We start from the raw sequence: 25,077 nt of genomic DNA, 5'->3' as shown, positions 1-25,077 counted from the left end.
TTTGTGATTTTTGGAATATACCGTCTTTATTCCGTGACAAATAGGTACAATATAAAAATGTTTCTTCATTTTTGTTTATCGTCACAAGTGCCAATGTGAATGAGCATCAGCATGTAGGTACCACTAGTTATTAATAATCCACCCATGGAAAAGGTGCGCATTTTTGCCACTGCATTTAGAAATTCAGCGAACATTTTTTCTTTCCAGTACATTAAAAATGAAACTTAAAAATTTTAAATCTAAAAATAGGTTTTATTTTATTTGCTGTCAGCTTTTGTCCGTTCTTCGCATATTAGAAAGAGACGGTAATTTTGTTGAGGTAAGTAGCAATGCTCTTTACGACCACGGTACATACGAGTTGAGAATTCGTCCCCGACAATCAGTACGACAGTTAATGTGGTGACTTATCTGTCGGGCTGAGGTATTACTTCCAAGTAGTTTTATTAAGACCACCATCACAGGCCTTGCCTTTTTGGTCACTGATGACTATCTGCGATGTCCCCATCGGGAAATACCGACGGATGGGGGGGGGGTATAATGCATAACTTTTGAGATGCTGACTTATATCCGTCCTCATGTCACATCTTCCTGGGGTGAGAACAATATAAACACTGGCTTGATTGTTATCAAGGTGAGGTATGGCAGTCCTAGGTTCACCCTCCCAAGCTTTACCTTCTCTCTAAGAGGTTAGTTTATTGCTAATCGCTCGAAGCTATGGGGGACTGCTCAAGAATTATTGTATGCCAAAGAGTGCTTAATGCGCTGGCTTTTCAAAATTCAACCTAACCTACGGGAGAGAAAGTAAATAAACGACCCAATTTTCTCGACAGATATAAAGATAATATAATCTGAAATGCGTGATATATACATATGTATCTGGTATAGGCATGATCAAAAATGGTGGCATAAAGATGGGAGACAGTTTTGAAACAGATTTGTCTTTTTTTTTCTTTGTAAGTTTCCGACTCTTTTTGATTGTATTTGAAAAATTAAAAACTAAAGTTAATTTCCAAAAGGAAAAAATGTATTTTTACACGTGAACAAAACAAAAGGAAATTGTTGAAAAAATAAATAAATAAAAACGAAACAAGTGAAAGCAAAATGAAGGTGCTTAATCAGATTGACACTTACGGTGACAATCAAAAGTAAAGAAAATACTTTTCTGGGTCTATTTCAATGATATTTGTACACGTGAAAAAAGTTATAAATCCTTTGAAAAGATAAATATCAGTTTTCTGGGTCTATTTCAATGTTAATTAGTAAAGTTCTAAGATATTGAATTAAATTAAAAAAACACCTTGTTCGTAAAAAATGCTTAATTTAGCTCCCAAAAGCGAGAAATTCTCGCTTGGCAGAATGTCAACAAAACTGAAGTCTCAAAAAAAAAAAAAAAAAAAAAAAAAAAAAAAAAAAAAATCAAAATCTTAAACACGCGAAAGGCATTCTGAAAATTATGTCATCAGGGAGTTAAATGGAAGCAGGAGGAGCTGCCCCCTCCCCAACCGTGCATCCGTACATTCCTATCGTAAACGTTTGTATGATTTTTAGAATTTTTTTAAATTTAATTATTTTTCTATGTTCCTGCTTTTAAATTAAAACAATTTTTTGTTTCAAGATTATATAAAAATTATGCTACGCCAAAAGTTTCACATTCATGCAAGAAAAAAAATATATATATTTTGCAATTATAATTTTTTTGTGTGAAAATATTAAATAAACAATACTTAATTCGATGATAATATTGGTAGTTCGAGAAATTAATTTTTCTTAAAGTTATATCAAATTCATTAATACAGACTTTAGGGGCTTTTTTTTTCGTAATGCTCCCGTAAAAATCAAATCTTTTGAAGTTATTATAACTTAGTGCTTTATTTTCATATAAGCAAGAATAAATTCATGCATTTTTTTTTTTACTACTGAAAACCATAGCTTTAGTAAAGGTATTTTTTTTTAACAAAATAAATTTCCACTAAGATTCAAATAAAAATAAAGGGTTCAATATATCCCGTGATCATTATTTGATAGACACTGAAAATTTCATTAAAATTCCTGAATTTTTTGATTTTTGGTGAATTTTTAAGTAAAAAGAGGGTTTTTTTTTTTTTTTTTTTTTTTTTACACAGTGATCACCACTTATCAAGGCCCGGAAGCCACTCAGGGATAAGGGTTATTGCAAGTACATTACGTTAGTGAGGAGATTTGCTGAAATGTTTACTTAAGGGGGCGGTTCATTAGGAATTTGTTAACATTGGACTTGAAGACATCCAAGTTGTAGTCCGGAGGGAAGCAGGCAGACGGAACAGAGTTCCACAGGCGTGCAGTTCTAAGAAAGAAGCTTTGTTAAAATGTTTATACCTTTTGAGTATCGGCATTCATTTTGCACGTACTTATGTGTGCATATATATATATATATATATATATAGTAAAGCTGTTAATTTTAATGGTGCTAAGATAGAGTTGATAAAACGACATTTAAAAAAAAATCGATCTAAGAAAAAAACATTACTAGGTACGGGCAAAAATGGACGGACAAAATGGGGGGGGGCTAGTTTTGAAAGCCGATTTATAATTTTTTTGTAGGTTTCCGACTACTTTTTCATTATATTTGAAAGATTAAGGACTAAACTTAATTTCCAAAAGGAAAAAATATTTGTACACGTGGAAAAAAAAAAAAAAAAAAAAAGTTATGAAAATGTTTTCACCGCGAGCTACCCAATTCACTAAATTTTGAAGTTAAATAAATCCATTGTAAAAAAATCCTTTAAAAAGATAAATATTAATTTTCTGGGTCTATTTCAAAGATAATTAGTAAAGTCCTAAGATATTGAATTAATATATATATATATATATATATATATATATTATTTGCAATTATAATTTTTTTGTGTGTGAACATTAAATAAGCAATGCTTAATTCAATGGTAATATCGATAGTTCGAGAAATTCATTTTTCTTCGAGTTATATAGAATTCATTAATACGGACTTTAGGGGCTTTTTTCGTAATGTCCCTGTAAAAAGTAATTTTATTGTTACAAATTACGATGCTTTATATAAAAAAAGTCAAAAATAAAGTCTTGCGTTTTTTTATTTATTACTGAAAACTATAACTTTAGTAAAGGTTTTTGTTTTTGTTTGTTTAAACAAAATAATACATTTCCACTTGGATTTAAATAAAAATAATTAGTTCATTATATTCCGCGATCATCATTTGATAAATACTGAAAATATCATTAAAATTGGTTAATTTCCTGATTTTTGGTGATTTTTTAAGTAAAAGGGAGAGGTCAAAAGGGTTATACATTTTTAGCATCGGCATTCATTTTGCCCGTACCTAAAAATTACATTTTTCTTAGACGTTATAAAAGTAGACGGTAAGAGTCTACATAACTCGAAACGACTATTTTAGATTACTTCTTCATGACTGCAATATTTGTCGTCTATAGCGATAGACTATTTTACTAAAAAAACACAATAACAGTTCTACTTGATGAATTTTTGTAATTTTTGGATATTTTACTATTTTCGACATGACAAATACGTAATATTGCTCATGTTTAAGAAAGACCCATTAAAAAAAAAAAAAAAAAAAAAAAAAAAAAGGTCGATTTTTGAACTATCTTAACAAGCACAATTTTAATTATGGAGATGTGCAGCAGCGAGCGCCCGGCAGCGACACCCAACCATCGTATATGTACTTATCTACGTATTAAGAAAACATCTCGTGTGTGTGTGTGTTTCTTGTCTATATTTTTATTTATTTACTGCTAGCGAGAGGGAGGGGATACCAAGTCTTACGGAGTCGTAAAATACGACCAACTATTTTAATTCATGCAGATTTCGTATTCGTTATTACAAAGCCAATTCTCTATTGAATATTATATTGTACCTAATATATAGTAGCGATTTCAAAAGTTAAAAATGACTTAGGTGCTATCAGCTAGAATCGAAACCAAATCATTTACTGCTCCAGCTACGTCTCCTTACCGATTTAGCTATCGAGAAGTAGGCAAGAAAGATATATTAAACTTCAATAAATTAATTGAATTTGCGCATGCGCAAAAAATAAAAATATGTCGGCAAGTTGAAATAAGCATTTTTCATTCCCACTTACCGCGTTATTCCTCCACCCAAAGATTTTACTCGTTATAAACCATCCTTGGTGTATGATTACTATTTCCTGTTCATTTCAGTGTTATGTGATCGTTAGTTTAGTTTATCGGTTACGGACAAACACTTTTTTTTTTTTTTTTTTTTTTTTTTTTCATATTAGATTCATCTAATACTAGTTAAAATAAAAAAAATTGTACTGAAATAACCTTATTTAGAAATGTATTTTTAACATGGGGAAGAGGGCTGAGAGAGTGTGAATGAGTGAGAATTCCCTATAGACGCTGCAAAGGCTGGACTGATTTTTATGACATTTCACACAAATGTACTTTATGTATCTGGCAGTGTTCTTAGATAGGTTTCTTATCTGAAAGTTTTCAATAAGTACCGATAATTTAAAAATCCGATGAAAGGCACAAGCGATTTTGACCAAAATTAACACTTTACACAACCTAAATTTACAAGTGCATTTGAGAAGTTTTCTTACCAACAGAAAAACCTGGCATATAAAAATCAATAGGTTCTTCGATATGACAGGGGCGCGTTCGAAATGAATGTTTCTATTTAAAGCATAACTGAACCATGATACTTGACTTTCGTTTTAAACTTAAATTCAAGCCATTGTCTCCGCACTAGCAAAAATGCCAAGCATATAAAAATCAACAGTAGATTCTCTACAGTGCAATGTGGACTACAATGTATTGTGGACTAAGTCATTGCAAGGAGGTATGTGAAGCTTCCTCCCAGTGCACCACAACGGGTCTCCAATTAGAGCAGGCAATCGATTTGATTGAAAAAAATGGACGATTTTATTGGTTTCAATAATAAAAAAGAAAACATAGGAGTCTGAAATATTCGTTGATCTCATTCAATCCCGGACAACATAAGATCTCCCTGCTAGTCTACTTATATATAAAAAGCACTGTGCGTGTTCGATCCCTATGAACTCCGAAACAGCTGGGCCATTTTTTTTTTTTAATCCCACACAAATATACTTATGTGTCTGGGAGTGTTCTTAGATAGGTTTTGTATCGGAATGCCTCTGGTAAGTATTGAAGATTGATAATCGAAAAAAAAAAAAAAAAAAATCCAAGTAAGAAAGGAATAGTGATTTTGACCAAAGTTTACATCCTTATACAGCCCAACATCACAAGTTCATTTGATAAGTTTTAGAAGAGTCCGGCATATAAAATCAACAATAGGTTCTTTAATGAGACGGGCGCGTTTGAAAAAAAAATCTGTTTAGAGCACAGTCGAACCGTGATTCTTGACTAACTATTGCATTTTAAACTTTCATTCAAGCCATTATATAAAAACAGGTTCTCTACAGTGCAACGTATTGTGAACCAAGTCAGTGTGAGGAAACGTGTGGAGTTTTCTCCCAGGAACATGAAATTATTTTTAAAACGTTAACATTATTTATTAAAATAAAAAATTCTATAATCGATAACAAATAAAAAATAAAATAAAGTCACGAAGAGACGAGAAACACACACTGATAATACTGGTCACACAATTTTAGTTAAATGTTATTAGTGACATAAGTTATTTTAAAAAGGAAATAATTGGAAAAATTAGCCCAAAACAATGTATTTTAGTTTATTCATTCGTGATCTATTTGCGTTTAAAATAAAACCTTTGATAGAAGATATAAGCACGGGTTTGTTATGCAATACACATAGGTACAAAAAAGTGGCAAAAAACATGTTACCGTGACATTTACTGAGTGGGTTTGTAACAACATTGTTTTATTTTTAAGTCCTTATCAAGGCTCCAAATATTTAGGTGTCAATTCCTGTCCATTTTTCTTGTTGTCACCGAGCGTTCAACACTTTGTCGAAACAAACGTTTTACAGTAAGTAAAAACACTACAAACTTATCCAGCTATGTCAAAGAGCAACTTATCTTCGTTTGGTTGTTTTTGTTTTACGGCATATCAACCCTTTTCAGGTTATTTTATGCCGAATCCAGTGACTTGGAAGAAAAATTTTTAATAGAATTATTTAACCCATAGTTGGGATCTTAACAGGTACTACCACTCCGGGTCAGAGTCGACTTGGGAGCAATTAAAGAGTGGCTCCACGCAAGCTGGGGCCTCACCATCGGATATAGTTTAAAGTCATATCCAGGACTCGGCAACTTGCCTTTGATAACATTTTAATATATTTGTTTTTTATTGTTTTTTTTGTTTTTTTTACCCATGTGTATTGTAAAACAAACCCGAGCATATTAAATTACCGTAAATATCGCTTCTGAGAAAAGTAACCCAATAGACAGTTAGTTCGGTACCATATTTCCCATAACTAAACAAAATGTTAAACCTTAATTTTTATTTTATTTTTTATTATTACATTTTCGCCCCAACCAAGGCACATTGCCACTTTGGTATAGGGGGCTACTTACTGGGGAACTATGTCGGGAGTTGGGCAGTAAGATATCCGTTCACGTTACACTTGAACTTCTGCATGTCAGTACAGTCGGGAAAGCAGGGAGCCGGAATGGAATTCCGAAGTCTAGCGGTTCTGGGGAAGAAACTACTGGAGTAGAAAGCTCTCTTACATCTAAGGATCTCTACTGTGTAGGGGTAGGATTTAGCTGCTTGTCCGGTTTGTCATGGGGCACAAGTGCTTGCAGTTCGTCAGAGCATTCACCATTAACGTACTTGTAGAACAGGCAGAAGGATGCAACATTTCGTCGGTGGGACAGAGGCTGAAGCTTAGATGACAGTTCAGGACCTATCAGGTTGGAGACTCTTTTGAACCTTGTCTAGGAGCGAGAGACTAGTAGCAGATGCACCAGCTCAAATATGACAATACTCCATAAATGGGCGAATGGTGGCCTTATAGAGGTACAGGATACTTTCGGGCATTAGTAGCTTTCTAGCACGGTAGAGAGCCTACCTTCTTCGCAGCGGTCCTGGCAATTCTCTCAATGTAATTGTTCCAACTCATGTTTCCTGTGAACGTTCGACCGAGGAGTTTAAAATACTTTACTTACAACTAATACTTTAAGTAACTTTATTAAATCATTTTTTTTTTACGCAAATATGTTATGAATGTATAGTATAGGTAAATCAAAATCTATATCGCAAATACACGTTTATCCAATTTTCTTATATAGAGGAGATTGGTACCCTAGGGTGGGTCGAAGTTTCTCGTTTCAAATAAAATAGTTATGGTATAGATTCTTTTGTGTGCGTGTGCGTGTGCGTGTGTGTGTGTGTTCGTTTTGTTCCATATCTCCTAATTCTTTGTAAATGCGATCGTGCAGCTTGAGAGGATCTGTAGGTGTGTCAGAAATTTTGTGAAAAATAATCAATAATTCCACCCCATCTTTTCAAGCTTATAACTCCTCGAAAAATGTAATTCAAGCCCTAATTTTAATTGAAAAAAAAAAAATAAGTGTTCGGACTTTACAGGTAAATTTCCAAAAAACACTACTTTTTTGTTTTAAATTTGAATATATTATTTATTGACCTTTTCTCTTCAATTTGTGATATATAAAACTTTGGTGAGTAAATTAATTATTTACTTTTTAGTAGACACTTGAAAATGGGGGGGGGGTTAAAAAAAAAAAACGTTTGTCTAAAATATTATATTCGGTTTATTGTAAAGAGCATAAAATTTCACATTGACCCTGAAAATATCGTAAAAATTGAATCAATAGAAAAATTGATAGATTTTTAAAGTTTAAAAATTGAAAAATATTGAGTTCGTAAAATTCATTACTGTTTAAAAAAAAAATATATATATATATATATATTTCTATTGCTTTTAAAACAACTTTAATAGTTTATTTTGGAAGTATAATCCATAAAGAAAATAAACAACCCACTTTTAAAAGAGAAATTACGAGTTTTTTTTTTTTATATTTTATTCGCAGTTTCGTGTTAGGGGTGTCAAAAATTCCTACAAAAATTCTGATACACCTAGAGGATCTGTCGTTTAAAATTGCATGTTCCTCGGTTTATTCCGCTTCGTGTTATCACCCCATCCCCCCGAACGAGATCGCGCACCGCCAACAACCTCCACACACAAAGATTAAAATTAACGCGTAGAATGTATACTTCCTAATTGCTTTTAAGATCCCACTTGTAAAATAAATAAATAAAACAGAAAGACGAGACGTTTAAGTTTTTACTGATCTCCACCCATGATGTAACAGGAGACTGTTAATACGACGGGTGCCCCGCTTCGTGTGAATATTTTTTCATTTCAAGAAACAAAATGGTAAAATATTCTTTTAAACTTCTATTTACTTGCCTCCCCACGAGGACAAGGTTAGACACAAGGTCGGTTTTTAATGTGGAGAAAATCCAGCTAACCAAAAGGTGAACTCTATAGGAATAAAAATTTAAATTGTCTCAGTCATGAAGGATTTCTCCTCCACCGACCGAGGACAGAAAAAGTAAAGTGTAGCATCGAAACAGATCTTGGCCCAAAGGTCATTCAAGCCAGAAATCTCCATAAAATTAGGTATGTTTATATATGTTAGATATAGCAGGGCAACGCCGAAGGTATGCTGGTTGGCGATTGTTATGATCGTTGTAATATTTGTAAAATAGAATGTTATAGCAATCGTTGTAGCATACCTTTGTCGTTGCCCTGCTAACAGTTGCATACACAGGATTCACTCCCAAACTAATTAACTGATCATTATGCTTTTTTTTTTTTTTTTTTTCCTTTTAAGACATTTGCTAAGCATGGCGAGTGAAAATGTGAGCCAATATTTAATTCAATTCAGTTTAAGAAACTGGAACCACTTATTGAAAATTCTGAGGATTTCGATTTTTGTGAAATTTTAACAAGTTATAAGACCTCATTTAATATATCCCAAATGTTAGGGTTTTCTTTTTAAGTATTTTAAAAGTTTTTTTTTGGGGGGGGGGCACAGGTGTCCATTTGCAAATTTCAGATTACCATTAAAAGACTCATTTCAGCAAATTTTTGCTTTCAATTCATTCTTAAGACATCTTAAAATATTCCATCAAAGTTCGAATAAGAATAAACAACTTGGTATCACGTAAATTTAATATTCATAAAGATGACAAAACTGGTGTAAGAATATTCTGTTCGGAGAATTAATTTTACTATTCTGGGATGGACATTCTTTTACTTTATAATTGATAGTTTGACGACTTCAAAATTACTTTCGAATTTCAAAGTTTTACAAATATATATGTGTGTTAATTTCCTTATCACTGCTTTTTTCCTGGGTTTTGGACATTCTACCGGATGCCAAACATTCTCCCGTTAGTTTAGTTACTCCGACCGAGAGATTTTTTTAAGATTCTAACCGTCCCATTAAGTGCTATTGCTTGTATTTCTTTTGCACTTGGTTAACCGGGTATGTGTGTGTATGTACGCTTTGTCCACCTTTCCGTCTCTAAAGGCAATGGATACCCCTGTAAGTATGCTCGAGGAGTTTACTGAAACAATAGTGCCGCAATCACCATCAGCATTTCTCCTGAACAAGCATTGGTTGAGTTAAGTAGAAAGAAATCAAGGATGATTGAAAACACTTAAAAAGAATCTAGTCTACCCTACTATTTAATTCATAGCTGAATAGAGGATATGTGAACTCTTACCTTTCTCAGGGATATTAGTGAAGTTGAAATAGAACGGATAGAAATCGAATCAAACGCTCAGACAGCGCAGTCTAATATTAGAATATCCATTCCAAGAATGACAAAATTTTTACGAACATCACTTCTGCATCATTATGAAACAAACTCGATATATAATGTTAATAATAAACATTGCATCTAAAACCCTTATTCCAATTTTGGTCAATATACATGACAATTTTGATTTAAAAAAAAATAAATAAATAAAAAATTAAAAAAAAACCCAAAAAACCCCTAAAATTTAAGTCTTAAGAGGTAACCAAGAAAAAAAAAAAAAAAAACTGAAATTCAGGTAATTGCTTAATTTGTGTCTAGAAAATTTTTAATGCTAATCCAAAACACGTTAATTTGCAAATGGGAAGTTGTACTCGTATTATTCTTCCTAAAAAATACTAAAATAAAATTTTAAAAAATTGAGGAAATATTTATTAATCGAGGTCTAATACCCATTAAAATTTTATAATTTTTTTTTCACAAGGACTTCCGTCTTTATTCCCTTTTATATAAAACTAAATATAGCTTACATTACGACCTCTTAAACCTAGAATAATAATCTGTTAATTATTTTTAGAGTGAATCTTGGACATATATATATATTACACACACACACCCTTATGTCAAGCAAGCAACACTTGTTATAAGTATAGTTCTACTGAAACAAAAAAATATATTGCTATATATTATCTCATAATTTATCTTATATATAAAATTCATTGTATGTCCATTTTTTTTTTTTTTCAAACTGCATCTCCCCAGAAACGAAAGGTTGCTGAGCGGCATGAGGTGGGTCAAATGGTTACGTTTTTTGTGGACGTTTCTTTTATGGGTTTTTAATCTGTAAAAATAGCTGCCCAGTGCTCAGGGGTAAAAACTGAAAAAATTGGAATTTGACAAGCGTACATCAACTAAAATGTTATTTGTATGCATATGCAAATATATACATTTATATATAAAAGTGTTTATTTTTAACTATTTCTTATCCATCTGACAATAGCTCAAATGGTAATGACTAAGGCCAGAGCGCTATGTTTTGGTTTCGATTCTAGCTGATAGCACTCAATTATTTTTATTAAATCATTACTATATATTGGATACAATTGGGTGAGAATAATCGAAAAAGAATTGGCTGTGATAATATGAAATCTGCATAAATTAAAATATATTTAAGCGTATTTTACGATCAATCAGGCAACACTAAGCAGTCATCTAGCATAGGAAAAACATGCATATGTTACAGAAGATCAGAAAAACATCGGTACCGTCGGTTTCAAATCCAGCACAAAAGGGACCAATCTCTGGTTGCCCATGTCGGACTCTTCATCCTCTATATAGGTTTTGAGACTGAATAGAGTCTGGCATAGGTGACCAGAGACTGGTTCTCTTTGTATTGGATTTGAAACCGACGATACCTTTGTTTTACTGATCGACTCTAACAAAATATTTCACACTTCAATTGATAGTTATAATCGAGCACAATATAAGTAAACAAGTCGGACATTTTAATCCATTGTTTATTTCATAACCTTTACGAAAGTGATTTTGAAGCGTTCAAACTAGACAATTTCTAGCTTGAAAAAGTTAAGCGTACTTTTCTCCTATCAAAGAACCATATTGGCCAAGCTAGGTTTTTCCGACATTTTCTCCGGTTATCTCTTTAAAACATCTTATATATATATATATATATATATATATATATATATATATATATATATATATATTGGAGGGGGGAGGATAACTTAACACCAAGTCATTTTTATGCGCATTAAAAAAAAAAAAAAAAAAAAATTAAATTACATACTTGTTTGTTTTTTCTTTTTTACGACGGCTACAAAGTCACCCTTGGATTTTGACTTGGTTGATGATGTCCTTGTCATAATAACATTAACAATAATTTTCGATGTAACAAGCCACAAGGAGATATTTTCATCTCAATAACAAACGATGACATAACGTATTAAATAACAGGTGTTTGCAATAAGTGAAAGTCCGTCATTTTTTTTTTTTTTTTTTTTTTTTGCAGTTTTTCAACGGGAAAAGTTGCGTTTCCTAATTCTTTTTAATTTTTTTTTTTTTTTTAATAAATTTTCTTTTTCAGAATCCAGTAAAAGTAACAAGACAATCTAATAGTTGCGATGGTATGGTGTTCTTTGCATGATTAGTATTGGTAACTACAATAGCTGCGTTTCCTACTGGTACTAACTGTGCGTCGTTGTCGACGTCGATTGCAACTAGCAATAAACTGCGCACAAATTTAATTTTGGACTTATTCGAATTATTTTAGCAACTTACTAGTGACTACTATAGGCTTGGTTGTAAACTAGTGTTTTAAAGTAAGTGTGTGTGTGTGTGTGTGTGTGTGTGTGTGTGTGTGTGTATAAACTACCTACTCGGCGTTGCTCGGGAGTTGTAATAATTTTTTGTTTCGGTCTTTATTAAAAAATTAAGCATTTATTTTCTATTTTGTAGTCAAATCAGTGCGCGCACACACGGCAAATTTATATATATATATATATATATATATATATATATATATATATATATATATATATATATAGAGAGAGAGAGAGAGAGAGAGAGAGAGAGAGAGAGAGAGAGAAACAGAATTTAGATTGAAAGTTCAGTTTCGCATACGTTTAACGCGAAATCATCCTTTATTTCCGGCATATTCTAGCGTTTTAGGACAATTATTTTTTAATTCCGTATACTTTTTAGGATTTTTTTTTTTTAGCTGATTGCATATGTTAGAACCCTGCCATTGGTTGTGTATATATATATATATATATATATGCCTTAAAAAGTTACAATAATGTTAAATTTATATACAAAACTGATCCCCTATTCTAAAGCGTAATATTTTCTTTCTAAGTATTTCATTAGGTGTATCAGAATTTTTGTAGGAATTTTTGACACCCCTAACACGAAACTGCAAATAAAATATAAAAAACTCGTAATTTCTCTTTAAAGTGGGTTGTTTATTTTCTTTATGGAATATACTTCCAAAATAAACTAATAAAGTTGTTTAAAAAATAGAAATATTTTTTTTTATTTTTTAAAAAACATTAATGAAATTAATTGAATTTTACGAGTTCAGTATTTTTCAATTTTTAAACTCAAAAAATCTATCAAAATTTTTCTATTGATTCTATTTTTACGATATTTTCAGGGTCAATATGAAATTTTATGCTCTTTACAATAAACCGAATATATTTTAGACAAACGTTTTTTCTATAATTCACGCCCCCCCCCTATTTTGAAATGTCTATTAAAATGTAAATAATTTATGTGCCAAAGTTTTATATATCACAAATTGAAGAGAAAAAGATCAATAAATAATATATTCTAATTTAAAACAAACACAAAAAAAAAAAGTTTTTGGAAATTTACCTGTAAAGTCCGAAGTTTAAAACCTTTTTTTTAAAACCACGTTGTTTGTATTTATTTATTTATTTTAATGAAACCTTGGTCCTTGCTCCTTTAATTGAAAAAAATTAGGGCTTGAATTACATTTTTGGAATAGTTATAAGCTTGGAAAGACAGGGGGTCGAATTATTCAATATTTTTCACGAAGTTTCTGATGACACCTAGTATTTCATGTGTTCACACGTACTCTAAAAAAAGTAGAATTTCATTGGGCGAGGTAGCTGAGGGTTAACCTACAAATTTGCCAAATTATTTATTTTTAGAGTTAAATTTAATTATTACGGTATTTGGTCATTAAATTAGTAATGTTATAAACCTATAATTACTTGTTTTCAAGATAATGAATGACTTAAATTTTAAAACAAGAACTTGCCAACAATTTTAAAGCCAGTTTAAATGTGTCCAAATTTCTTTCAAATTTCGAAGGGTCGCCAAGTAATTCACTCATTTTCCTTTTCAGCTATTAACGAACGATTAAAATGATGGACTTGTTTGTAAATAAACTGAAAGGTATACTGGCGGATTTAATTTCGCACTTAAATTATTTTTTAATACATTTTAAAATTGTACACCATTTTATTTCAATATTTTATTAATAGTAAATAAAAAAAAATCTTGCCATTTTTCTTTTTTTAGATTCGGACTGGGAATTTTCATTATCTTTTTCACAAACGTTTCGGCCGATGTTAACTCCGGATTTCAGGTGCATCTTTTTGAACTAGGGGATTTATACAGAATTTCTAACGCACACGCTTAATTTACAAAAGTACATTATTCTAGGTCTATTAGTCCTGGCCAGGTAGAAGTCTTAAGTATATATATTTTAAATTCTAGATCATGGCTGACGGAACGAGGGCAATTTACCTCGTGGATTAGAACTCTTTAAATTCGAAATTCCGTATACGTTTCTGATTTCGGCATAAAGATCACCGAGATCAAAAAGATGAACATAAACACTAAATTATTTAGACTTATAAAAAAAAATTAACTAAACACAGGAATAAATTATCAAATACGAGAGTTCCACCGGTTTCCTTTTGATCACAGAAAGTCTTCAGAAAAAGATTTTTAAATCTTAAAATAAAAATAAAAACATGACAGAAGAAATTTAAAATCTTCACTTTTTTCTGAAGAAGTTTATTGATCCAAACGAAACCGGTAAAGCTCTCGTTCTCGATAATTTATTCTGGTTTAACTTGTTTTTTCCTCTAGCCTTTGTTCACACAGCTTGTCTCCACGGTACTTCATTTTACGAAGTGTGTATTTTAATCATAAATATATTTTTAGATAAATATTAGCGTTTATTTGTATACGTACAGACATTGCTCCATGCTTATGCAATCATCGGTGTCGGAACTGATAATGGTACTAGTTCAGAGAGTGATCCGGACGTAAATAATAACATTATTTAAAAAGCCATTCTTAACATGGGGAGGGGAGGGTTTTTTGTACCTATTCTATACTTCAACCTTACAATTGAATAAAAAACATATCATAAAACTTTAATTAAACTTGGAAATACGATTTAAAAAATAGCGCGGATCACTCTCTGCACTAGTACCCTGATAATTATTACTGGGCGAGAAATTCGGACCTTTGGCTTTGTAGGGGTAACATCTTTCCTCTAGGCTACCGGCAATCAACACAAGATTTAAAAGGAATTAATTAAGTAGATATAAATGCCATGTCGGCGAGCATTCACAGTAAACAGCCAGAATAGTCAACAGGAAGAAATATTAGTGTTGGGACGATTAATAAACTTGGGGGGGGTATCGGAATTTGTGTATTTGTCAATATAAAAAATGAATAATTTAATTATATATATATTTTTTTTTTTTTTGATTTGTTAAAACAATTTCACACTGCTGGTAGTAATAATAATAAATATTGATTTTAAACTATAGCAACTTTAGAGATCTATTAAGAATCGGGAAAAATATTGGAATCATCCCATCACTAATTGTGTGTGTGTGTGTGTGTGTGTGTGTGTGTGTGTGTGTGTGTGTGTGTGCAAAAGTTACGTTGACACGAGAAAACATACGATACGAGAGAGAGAGAGGGAGGGAGGGGGTGATCATACTATGAAAACTACGCAGTGAATGTTTATGGTTGTTAATCAAAGCGTTCAAACACTTTGAAGAAAAAAGAATAAAGGCTATTAAAACAATTAGTGGGTGGGATAGTTAGACTGCGTACGCATGCTAGGCGAGTTCGTTAAATATTTTCTTTTAACTTAGAACAAATGAACCTTAACACTTCACTTTTTGGGATATATTCAACAATGTCTGCTCTTGACTTCCGGTTTCTGCTCCGCAGGTGGGATGACAGTGACAAGCAACATATGGTCCATTCCTCTCAGATAACGTGAAAGCCCCATCCTTTCAACGCTAAGAATGGCTTTCTTGCCCGCTTAACCATGCCTAATTATTCAGTCAAACGGACAGCAGAAACCGGAAGCAAAAACGAGCAAAAATCTTAACTTTTTTTTTTTTTACCTTTAAACTTTATTTTAAGCTAAAAGATTACTTTGGAATATTCGAACTAGTATTCTAACTTAGGTCGTTATATTCACAACGTTTCGGCCGATGTAACCTTCGATCCTTTATTTAATCTATGAAGGTAGATTGTTCCCCTCCCGCCAGTAAGGATCGGGTGGGAGTGTTAATCGATTATTATTAATTAGTCGTTATTTTTACAATCCAAGTTTTCACATCACTTCCGGTTGGTGTTTCATTTTTAATTGAATTTTTACGGTATCTTATTAAATTGTTAGGTGATAGTACAGAATCACGGAATAGTTAAAATATCTCCATTATGTTAAGGATTTTTCTAAATAACGATATTTAGAATTTTTTTTTTTTTTTTTTTTTTTTTTTTTTTTTTTTTTAACACGGGGAGGGACAACTGGAAATTAAATGGAAACTGAAATTGTAAAGATAACTATCAATTATTATCGTTTGTAGTGAGGACGAAATATTCAAACGTCAGAAAGACTATTTAAAATGTACCTTGTCCAGTGGGATAAATAAAGGTAAAAGTTCGAAATTCTATACAGTTTCTCGATTTCAACTAGAAGGTTTGCATATTAAAACAGATAAACATTGAAGATTGGAGGTTACGTCGACGGAAACGTTGACATTAGTTCCAATACAAATTATCACTCCACATGTAAAAATTTACGAAACAGATTGAACATTGCGTAGTGTAGACAACAAAACGAATCAAGTGGTCAAAAGCAAATATAAATAGATATCGCCAAAATCAGTTATTCTTCTACCTACCTGGATAAGTTTTTTAAAGCGTCTATTTCGAACAGAAGTAATGTCGAGTGCTTAAGTTAGGACAAGAACAAAATGGCTGATGTTAGACGATCATCTGACGAGCCTTGATAATCGCTAAAAAACATCGAAAATTAAACAAAATGCTTTACACTATATTTTTAATGTCACAGTGACATTTATTGGGAGAGTCTATCAACCGTTTAATTTTTTTTATTTTTGCGCAATTATTGAGACTCCTCAGATGACCGTATCATGTCATTTTGTTCAAGTTCTAACTTAAGCACTCGACATTACTTGTTTCAAAATAGATAAACGCTTTAAAATAAACCGGGGGGTGGGACTATCCAGGGAGGTAGAAGAGAACCTTATCTTGCCTTTGGTAACATTTATATATATATATATATATAGTTTTTTTTTACCACTTTCGTTTTGTTTATACTGCAAAAATGGACAGATCATTTTGTAATCGACATTTTAAAATCAATTTAGAATTTCAAATGATCACAATACAGTAAACAAGCCAAGCATTTTAATCTATTATTCATTGTTTAAAACTAAATTGACGGCGTCCTATCACTTCGTGACTTGTCGAAACTTGAAAGTGATTTTGTGAAATTCAAGTTTAACGATGAGAAATTTCTGGATAATCAAAAGTTTAAAGTCAAGTATTACTGATTGTACTTATACAGAATACGGATCGTGCTAAAATAGTTATTTAGAAAACCATTCTTAACATGGGCGTTTTATAACTATTTTGTACTTCCACCTAACAAGTTAATAAACAAAAGATACCGTAAAAAATTGAATTTAACTTGGAAGATCCTATAAAAAAAAAATTTTAAAAAAAACTCATGCACTAGGTGTATCAGAATTTTGGGGGAATTTAACACCCCTAACACAAAACTGCGAATAAAATATATATATATAAAAAAACAAAATAAAACCCTAATTTCTTTTTAAAGTGGGTTGTTTATTTTCTTTATGGAATATACTTCCAAAATAAACTATTAAAGTTATTTAAAAAATAATAGAAATATTTTTTATTTTTTAAAAAACAGTGTTTACAAAGTGCCGGCACGCGCGTTCATGCAGCCATTTAAAAAAAAAAAAATTTTGTTGTTTTTTACTTAATGAAATCAATTGAATTTTACGAGTTAAATATTTTTCAATTTTTAAACTTTAATCTATCAATTTTTCTATTGGTTCAATTTTTACGATATTTTCAGGGTCAATGTGAAATTTTATGCTCTTGCCAAAAAAAACAAATATAATATTTTAGACAAACGTTTTTTTTTGTTTTTTTTAATCCACCCCCCATTTTGAAATGTCTATTAAAATTTAAATAATTAATTTAATCACTAAAGTTTTATATATATCATAAATTAAAGATAAAAAGATCAATAAATAAAATATTCTAATTAAAAAAAAAAAAAAAAAAAAAAAAAGTGCTTTTTGGAAATTTACCTGTAACCTTGTTTTTTTTAAACCACGTTAATTTTTTTTTTTTTTTTTTAAGTGAAAGCTCATGTTATGCTTAGATTGTCAAGTAAATATCGGACGCTGACGACAATTTTTTCTATTTCATTCAACGTTTTCTTTTTTTAGATATTTAAAAAAAAAAAAATTCACTCGATAAAGATATAAAACATTAATCAAAAACTCATGTATTTCATTAAGAGAATAAAATAAAAAAAATCGGTAGAGTGTTTTTTTTTTTGTTTTTTTTTTTAAGGCAAAAACTAATAAGTGAAGGTGTTCATTTTTCACCTAAGGTGGCCCCAAAATACTAATTTAGAAAGAGACATTAATTGTGGCGCTTTGAAGCCACCGTAATATAAACTGGAAGAAAATCAGACGTTTGTCTCCCTTTATTTGAACAGTGAAAAACATCTGAATTCGGGTTCTTTTGGAATCCTTGTTAAAAAAAGTATTTTATCTAAAAAGGACATGGAATATAAGTATAAATATGGATAAATTCTTAATGAACAATGGAAGTACCCATTGAATAGTATTTTTACAGGTAAGTGATTTTTTGGAATTTTTATATATATATATATATATATATATTTTATAATCGAAGTAAATAAAATTTCGTTGATTTTCTTTAAATCTTTTTAAAGAAAACAGATTTAAAAAAAAAAACAAATATTGCATAATTTGCTATTAAACCCGTCATTTTTTTTTAAATTAGGTCTTTGCTCCTTTAATTGAAAAAAAAAAAAAAAAGAAAAAAAAAATTAGGGTTTGAATTACATTTTTTAAGTAGTTATAAGCTTTGAAAGATACCAAGTTGAATTATTCAAATTCATATACGGCATTTTTAATGGCGGCTTCTGATACACCTACTCATGCACTTATTGATCCGTGATGAAATAACATTTAGAAAGCCATTAACATGGGGACGAGAGGGTGTTGTGTACCTATTCTGTACTTTCACCTAAAAATTTAATAGATATTGTAAAAACTTTAATTAAACTTGAAAAAACTATTTAAAAAAAAACAGCGCAGATCAGTAAGTGCACTAGCATCAAAGAAAAAATAAATAACAGTCCGTAAACTGCACAAGTACCTCGTTATCTATTTGTGATCATAAAACCGATGTAAAATATTAATTTTCCGTAAGGCATCTGTCATATTAAAGAAAAATCTCGAAACTTGATATTAACTCATGATGACTAACATATTTTGTTTGGAACAAAATGTAGTATCTGTTCTGTTTTTAGTCAGTGAAAGAAGTCTTTTTAGACTGACGTTTGTTTTTATTTCAATCCTTTTGGGGAAGCTGAATTTTCCTAGTATAAAAAAAAAAACAAAAAAACGACCTTGTGCCTAACACTGCCCTCATTGGAAGGCAAGTACACTTTATATACACTTATTCTCAAATTGAGGTTTCTTGTTCGAACTAGTTAAACAAAAACAAGCTATGCGTTGTATTTAAGGTTAAAAAGGTTATTCAAAGTGTACGGACACAAAAAAAAATAAATTAAAATACTACTGCTTTAGAGTGATAGTATGCCTTTAGATTTATATTAGTACGGTTTTGTTTGGTCTTCAGAGATCATCACCCAGGCATTACCTCTGTCTTCTCCTTCGGAGAATGTAATTGGTTTATTACCAGTCACCCGAAGCACTAGGAGTGTCAGAAACCGACATTAAAAATGCATGATAAAAAATTGAATAATTCAACCTATCTTTCCAAGCTTGTAACTACTTGAAAAATGTAATTCAAACCGTAATTTTTTTTTCAATTAAAACTAACAAAGACCAAATTTTCAAAAAATAACAGGTTTAATAGCAAATTATGCAATATTTGTTTTTTTTTTAAATCGGTTTTCTTTAAAAAAGATTTAAAGAAAATCAACAAATTTTAACTTGCGATAAAATATGTATAAATTCCAAAAAAATCACTTACCTATAAAAAAATACTCTTCAACGGGTATTTCCATTCTTCATTAAGAAGTTATCCATATTTATAATTTAAATTCCATGTATTTTTTAAATAAAAGAATTTTTTTAAGCAACTATTTCAAAAGGCCGCCATTACGTAAGCATTCTGAAGCAGGGTTCTTGTTTTGAACTACGGATGAACAGAAGGCCGTAAAAACCACACGTCCGCGTTAGCCATCTAGGCTTGTGCGTGAAGAAATATGTGTCCCCATAGCTGAAAAATAGTCACATTTTACTTATAAATTTTTGCCTTGGGAAGGAAAAAATAAATAAATAATTTTTTCTTTTCTCAAAGAAATACATGAATTTTTGATTTAATATATCTTGATTCTTTATCGAGTGAAAAATTTTTTTTTTTTTTTTTAAATATCTATTAAAAAAACAAACACTTGATTTTAAATTAGAATATTTTATTTATTGATCTTTTATCTTCAATTTGTGATATATAAAATTTTGGTGAGTAAATTAATTATTTAAATTTTAATAGACATTTCAAAATGGGAGGGGGGGTGAATTAAAAAAATAAAAACGTTTGTCTAAAATATTATATTTGGTTTATTGGAAAGAGCATAAAATTGACCCTGAAAATATCGGAAAAATAAACCAATAGAAAAATTGATAGATTTTTAAAGTTTAAAAATTAAAAAATATTTAACTCGTAAAATTCAATTGATTTCATTACGAAAAAAAAAAAAAAAAGTCTGCATGAACGCGCGCGCCGGCACTTTGTAAACACTGTTTTTTAAAATAAATAAAATATTTCCATTATTTTTTAAACTTTAATAGTTTATTTCGGAAGTATATTCCATAAAGAAAATAAACAACCCACTTTAAAAAGAGAAATTACGAGTTTTGTATATTTTATTCGCAGGTTTGTGTTAGTGGTATTAAAAAATTCCCAAAATTTTGATACATTTACCGAGGCATCCCTAACAAGGAGTTTCGATGGATTTAAACCAAACACGGCAATTTCCTCTATTGGCTGCAGTATGATGTGCAATTCTAGGAAGTTTTCCCTAACAAGTTCCGCCTTCTCTCTTTGAGAAAGGGTTAGTTCAGTGCTAATCACTCAAGGCGCTCCTACCAAAGACTACCGACAGGGCTGTCAAGACATTTTTTGTAGGTCAGAGTGCTCCTCCTCGAGAGGGAGTGGAAGCCGTCTCTTCAATTCTACTTTCCGACCCTTATGTTACATTTTTCGTCTTGGAAGTTAATTACCCATCCAGAGTACACTATTGGAGGTGGGAAGGGCTGGACCACTAGGTGTATCAGAATTTTTGTAGGAATTTTTGACACCCCTAACACGAAACTGCAAATAAAATATAAAAAACTCGTAATTTCTCTTTTAAAAGTGGGTTGTTTATTTTCTTTATGGAATATACTTCCAAAATAAACTAATAAAGTTGTTTAAAAAATAGAAATATTTTTTTTTATTTTTTAAAAAACAGTAATGAAATCAGTTGAATTTTACGAGTTCAGTATTTTTCAATTTTTAAACTTTAAAAATCTATCAAAATTTTTCTATTGATTCTATTTTTACGATATTTCCAGAGTCAATGTGAAATTTTATGTTCTTTCCAATAAACCAAATACAATATTTAAGACAAACGTTTTTTTTTGTTTTGTTAATCCACGCCCCCCTATTTTGAAATGTCTATTAAAAAGTAAATAATTTATGTGCCAAAGTTTTATATATCACAAATTGAAGAGAAAAGATCAATAAATAATATATTCTAATTTAAAACAAAAAAAAAAAAAGTTTTTTTAGAAATTTACCTGTAAAGCCCGAAGTTTAAAACTTTTTTTTTTTTTTTTTTTTATAAACCACGTTATTTGAATATATATATATATATATATATATATATATATATATATTTTAATGAAAACTTGGTCCTTGCTCCTTTAATTGAAAAAAAAAAAAAAAAAAAAAAGGGGGGGAGTTGAATTACATTTTCGAGTATTTATAAGCTTGTTAAGACAGGGGGTCGAATTATTCAATATTTTTCACGAAGTTTCTTACACACCTACTGGACCATCACACATACACAAGTGACGTCATGTCTAATCTTGTTGCAATGGTTCGACGCAATGTAAATAAACAGCCTCATAAAACTAAAATTTCGTTTCAGTCTTTCAGATTTTCTTGTTTTTAATTATAGAAAAAAAAAAAAAAAAATTTAATTTTTAAATATAATCGCTCGTTTGGCACTGATTACAATATCGAACGCACACAAAGTGGGGAGGAGGCAGCAAGCGATCTATAACAATTATCACATTTTGCATAAGCAAATACCGGTTGTTCTTATTTACCCAAACAACGAAGAGTCGTGGCATGTAGATTAAATCGATTGTGCGTGTGTGTGTGTGTATATATATATATATATATATATATATATATATATATATATATATATATATAAACAATACAGACAGTGCAAACAGAACTGCTGCAATTGCATCGGCGCAATAAAACAAAACAGGTTGTTTTGTTTTTTTGTTTGATAAACACTACAGCAGACGCGAAGAATAGACGAAATGATGATGCGCACTGACTACAGTGTTGAACATATCACATTACGCCACAATACGCAAATTTATTGTGTGCCTATGTGTGTACGTGTGTTTTATAGAAGATCAGAACATCCGTACCGCCAGTTTCAAGTCCAAACAAAGAGGGCCTGTAATAATAGGTCTCATTCAATGGAACTTTTTTTCAGCCTCTGCTTATGTCCGTCTCCTCGGAAAACAGGCTGCAGAGACATATTGCACGTCCATCTTGTTTGGATTTGAAACCGACAGTATCGATGTTTTAATCTTTCGTAACGCATAAATACTAGGTACGGGCAAAAATGGGCGAATAAAGATTGGGGGGACCTAGTTTTGAAAGCCGATTTATCATAATTTTTTTTTTTTTTTTGGAAAGGTTTTGATTGTATCTGAAAGATTAAAGACTAGACCAAAGTTAATTTCCAAAAGGAAAAAAAAAAATATTTGTACACGTGAAAAAAAGTTATAAAAAATGTTTTCACGGTGAGCTAACCAATTCAGCTAAATTTTCAAATTAAATAAGTTCATTGTAAAAACCCTTCAAAAGATAAAGTTTTCTAGGTCTATTTCAAAGATAATTAGTAAAGTCCTAAGATATTGAATTAAATAAATAAAGCACCTTGTTTGTACAAAAAAACAAAACAAAACAAAAAAAAAAAAACTTCATTAGCACAAAAAGCGAGCGATTTTGCTCTTCACAAAATCGCAACAAATGGAAGTTTTGTGAACACAAAATATACGGAAGCCCAAAATTTTAGTCAGTCGAAAGACTGAAAATGACGTCATATAATTAAAAGGGAGAAAAGGGGTTCTAATTTTCTTTTTCCTAAACGTGCACGTGCACCCGTACATTCTTATCCTGAACGTTTGTATCATTTTTACCATTTTTAATTTAATTATTTTTCTGTTAAATTAAATTATTTTTTTAATTATTGTTCAAGATTATATAAAAATTATGTTACGCCGAAAGTTTCACATTCTTTCAAGCTAGGAAAATATTAAAATCTTACATATAAAAATTATACGAAACCTGTAATTTAAAAATAATAAGTAGAAATATTTTTGCTATTATAATTTATGTGAAAATATTAAATAAACAATGCTTAATTCAATGATAATATCGGTAGTTCGAGAAATAAATTTTTCTCCGAGTTATATAAAATTCATTAATACGGACTGTAGGGGCATTTTTCGTAATGGTCCTGTAAAAAATTTTTTTTTAATCTTTATAATTTACGATGCTTTATTTTCATAAAAAAGGCAAAAATAAATTCATTTTTTTTTTTACTACAGAAAACCATAACTTTAGTAAAGGTATATTTGTTTAAACAAAATACATTTTCACGAAGATTTAAATAAAAATGAGTTCAATATATTTCTAAATCATTATTTGATAAATACTGACAATTTCATTAAAATTGGTTAATTTCCTGATTTTGTGACTTTTTTTTTAGTAAAGGGAAGGGTCAAAATGTTTATACATTTTGAGCATCGGCATTCATTTTGCACGTACATATGCTTTTTTTTTTTTTTTTTTTTTTTTAAATTTTCTTAATTAAACACTGTTGGTGTTCTCAGCCACTAATTATATACATTGCACGCATGCGCACCCGCACCCCAATTAACCAGGACGGATAAATTATACTTCGCCAGTATTCGCATTCGCTATTTATCTATCTATAATTATAGAAATCATTATTCTTGATGACCTAGAGAAAAAAAAAAAAAAAAAAAACATCGTTGACTTTTTATTTATAAAGAAGAATTCATTTCAGACTATGAGGGTTGTCTTATTTGCTTTCCATAATGTAAATATTTCTAATTCATTTTTGCTTTATTTCAATACAATTACGGATCGGAGAGAAAAGATTAAAAAAAAAATAATAAATAAATAAAAAAAATTTTTAAAAAAAAGTCATTTCTGATGAAAAAAAAAAAAAAACAATCTCTTACTTTGATTTACTTCGATTATTTTTGGAGGGGAGGGAGGAGGGCTACAGATAAAAATTAATGACACCGGACTTTTGTATCAAAGACGTTAGCGGAAGCGAAATGCAAACTGGAAAGTTTAAAAATAGAACAAAAAAAACAAAAAAAGGAAAACCGTATAAATCGGTATAGAAAGTAGGAAAAAAAAAAACAACAAAAAAAAAAACGGTTTTCATTATGGAAATAGATTTATGTTCTCCCTTCCCTTATTCGCCGGGCATACTTTTTTTGTGACTTCATGGATATATATCTACAAATAAATATACGTTGCGCTTTTTACTGTAAAGTGGACGATACTTAACTGAAGATACTTTTTTTGCATAAGTTATTTTACATCTATAATATAACTAGCATGCTAGCCAGCGTTGCCCGGGGGCATAAAAGTCTAAATAGAAGAGTTTAAATAGTGTACAATATCTTAATATTTAAACTTCTATCACTCACTCTACTCTTTTCATTCTCTCTCCCTCTCCTCCACTTTTCCTCTTCCCAACCCTTTCTTCTTTGAAGGTGCTGAAAAAATAAATAAATAAATAAATAAATAAATAAAATGTATTGTAATTGTTTTTTTGCTCCTAGACAACGATTTGTAAAACATTTAAAAGCCTTAGCATTCCCGATTCGCAAGTAAAAGACCTATTACAAGGTGTTCCAAACGT

At 30.5% G+C, this 25,077-nt stretch overlaps 1 protein-coding gene across 2 annotated transcripts in view; it reads right to left on the bottom strand.

The window, feature by feature from the left end:
* The window catches only part of LOC145278076 (DNA-directed RNA polymerases I, II, and III subunit RPABC3-like), a 358,089-nt gene that overhangs the window by 311,752 nt on the left and 21,260 nt on the right, over positions 1-25,077 (bottom strand). Inside the window, exon 1 of one of the 2 annotated variants that reach the window (XM_080130329.1) lies at positions 11,533-12,211. The exons of the other annotated variant lie outside the window; for it this stretch is intronic. Coding sequence (XP_079986455.1) covers positions 11,533-11,608 — 76 coding nt within the window. The 5' untranslated portion in view covers positions 11,609-12,211. Of the gene's footprint in view, positions 1-11,532; positions 12,212-25,077 lie in introns of those variants that run through there. 2 annotated transcript variants of the gene reach the window in all.

The sequence above is a fragment of the Euprymna scolopes genome, chromosome 6 (genome assembly GCF_053919585.1).
Source record: "Euprymna scolopes isolate OS-2025 chromosome 6, ASM5391958v1, whole genome shotgun sequence".
In the NCBI taxonomy this organism is placed as follows: domain Eukaryota; kingdom Metazoa; phylum Mollusca; class Cephalopoda; order Sepiida; family Sepiolidae; genus Euprymna; species Euprymna scolopes.
The sequence above is the reverse complement of the archived record's forward strand: the minus strand, read 5'-3'. Positions and strand labels throughout refer to the sequence as shown.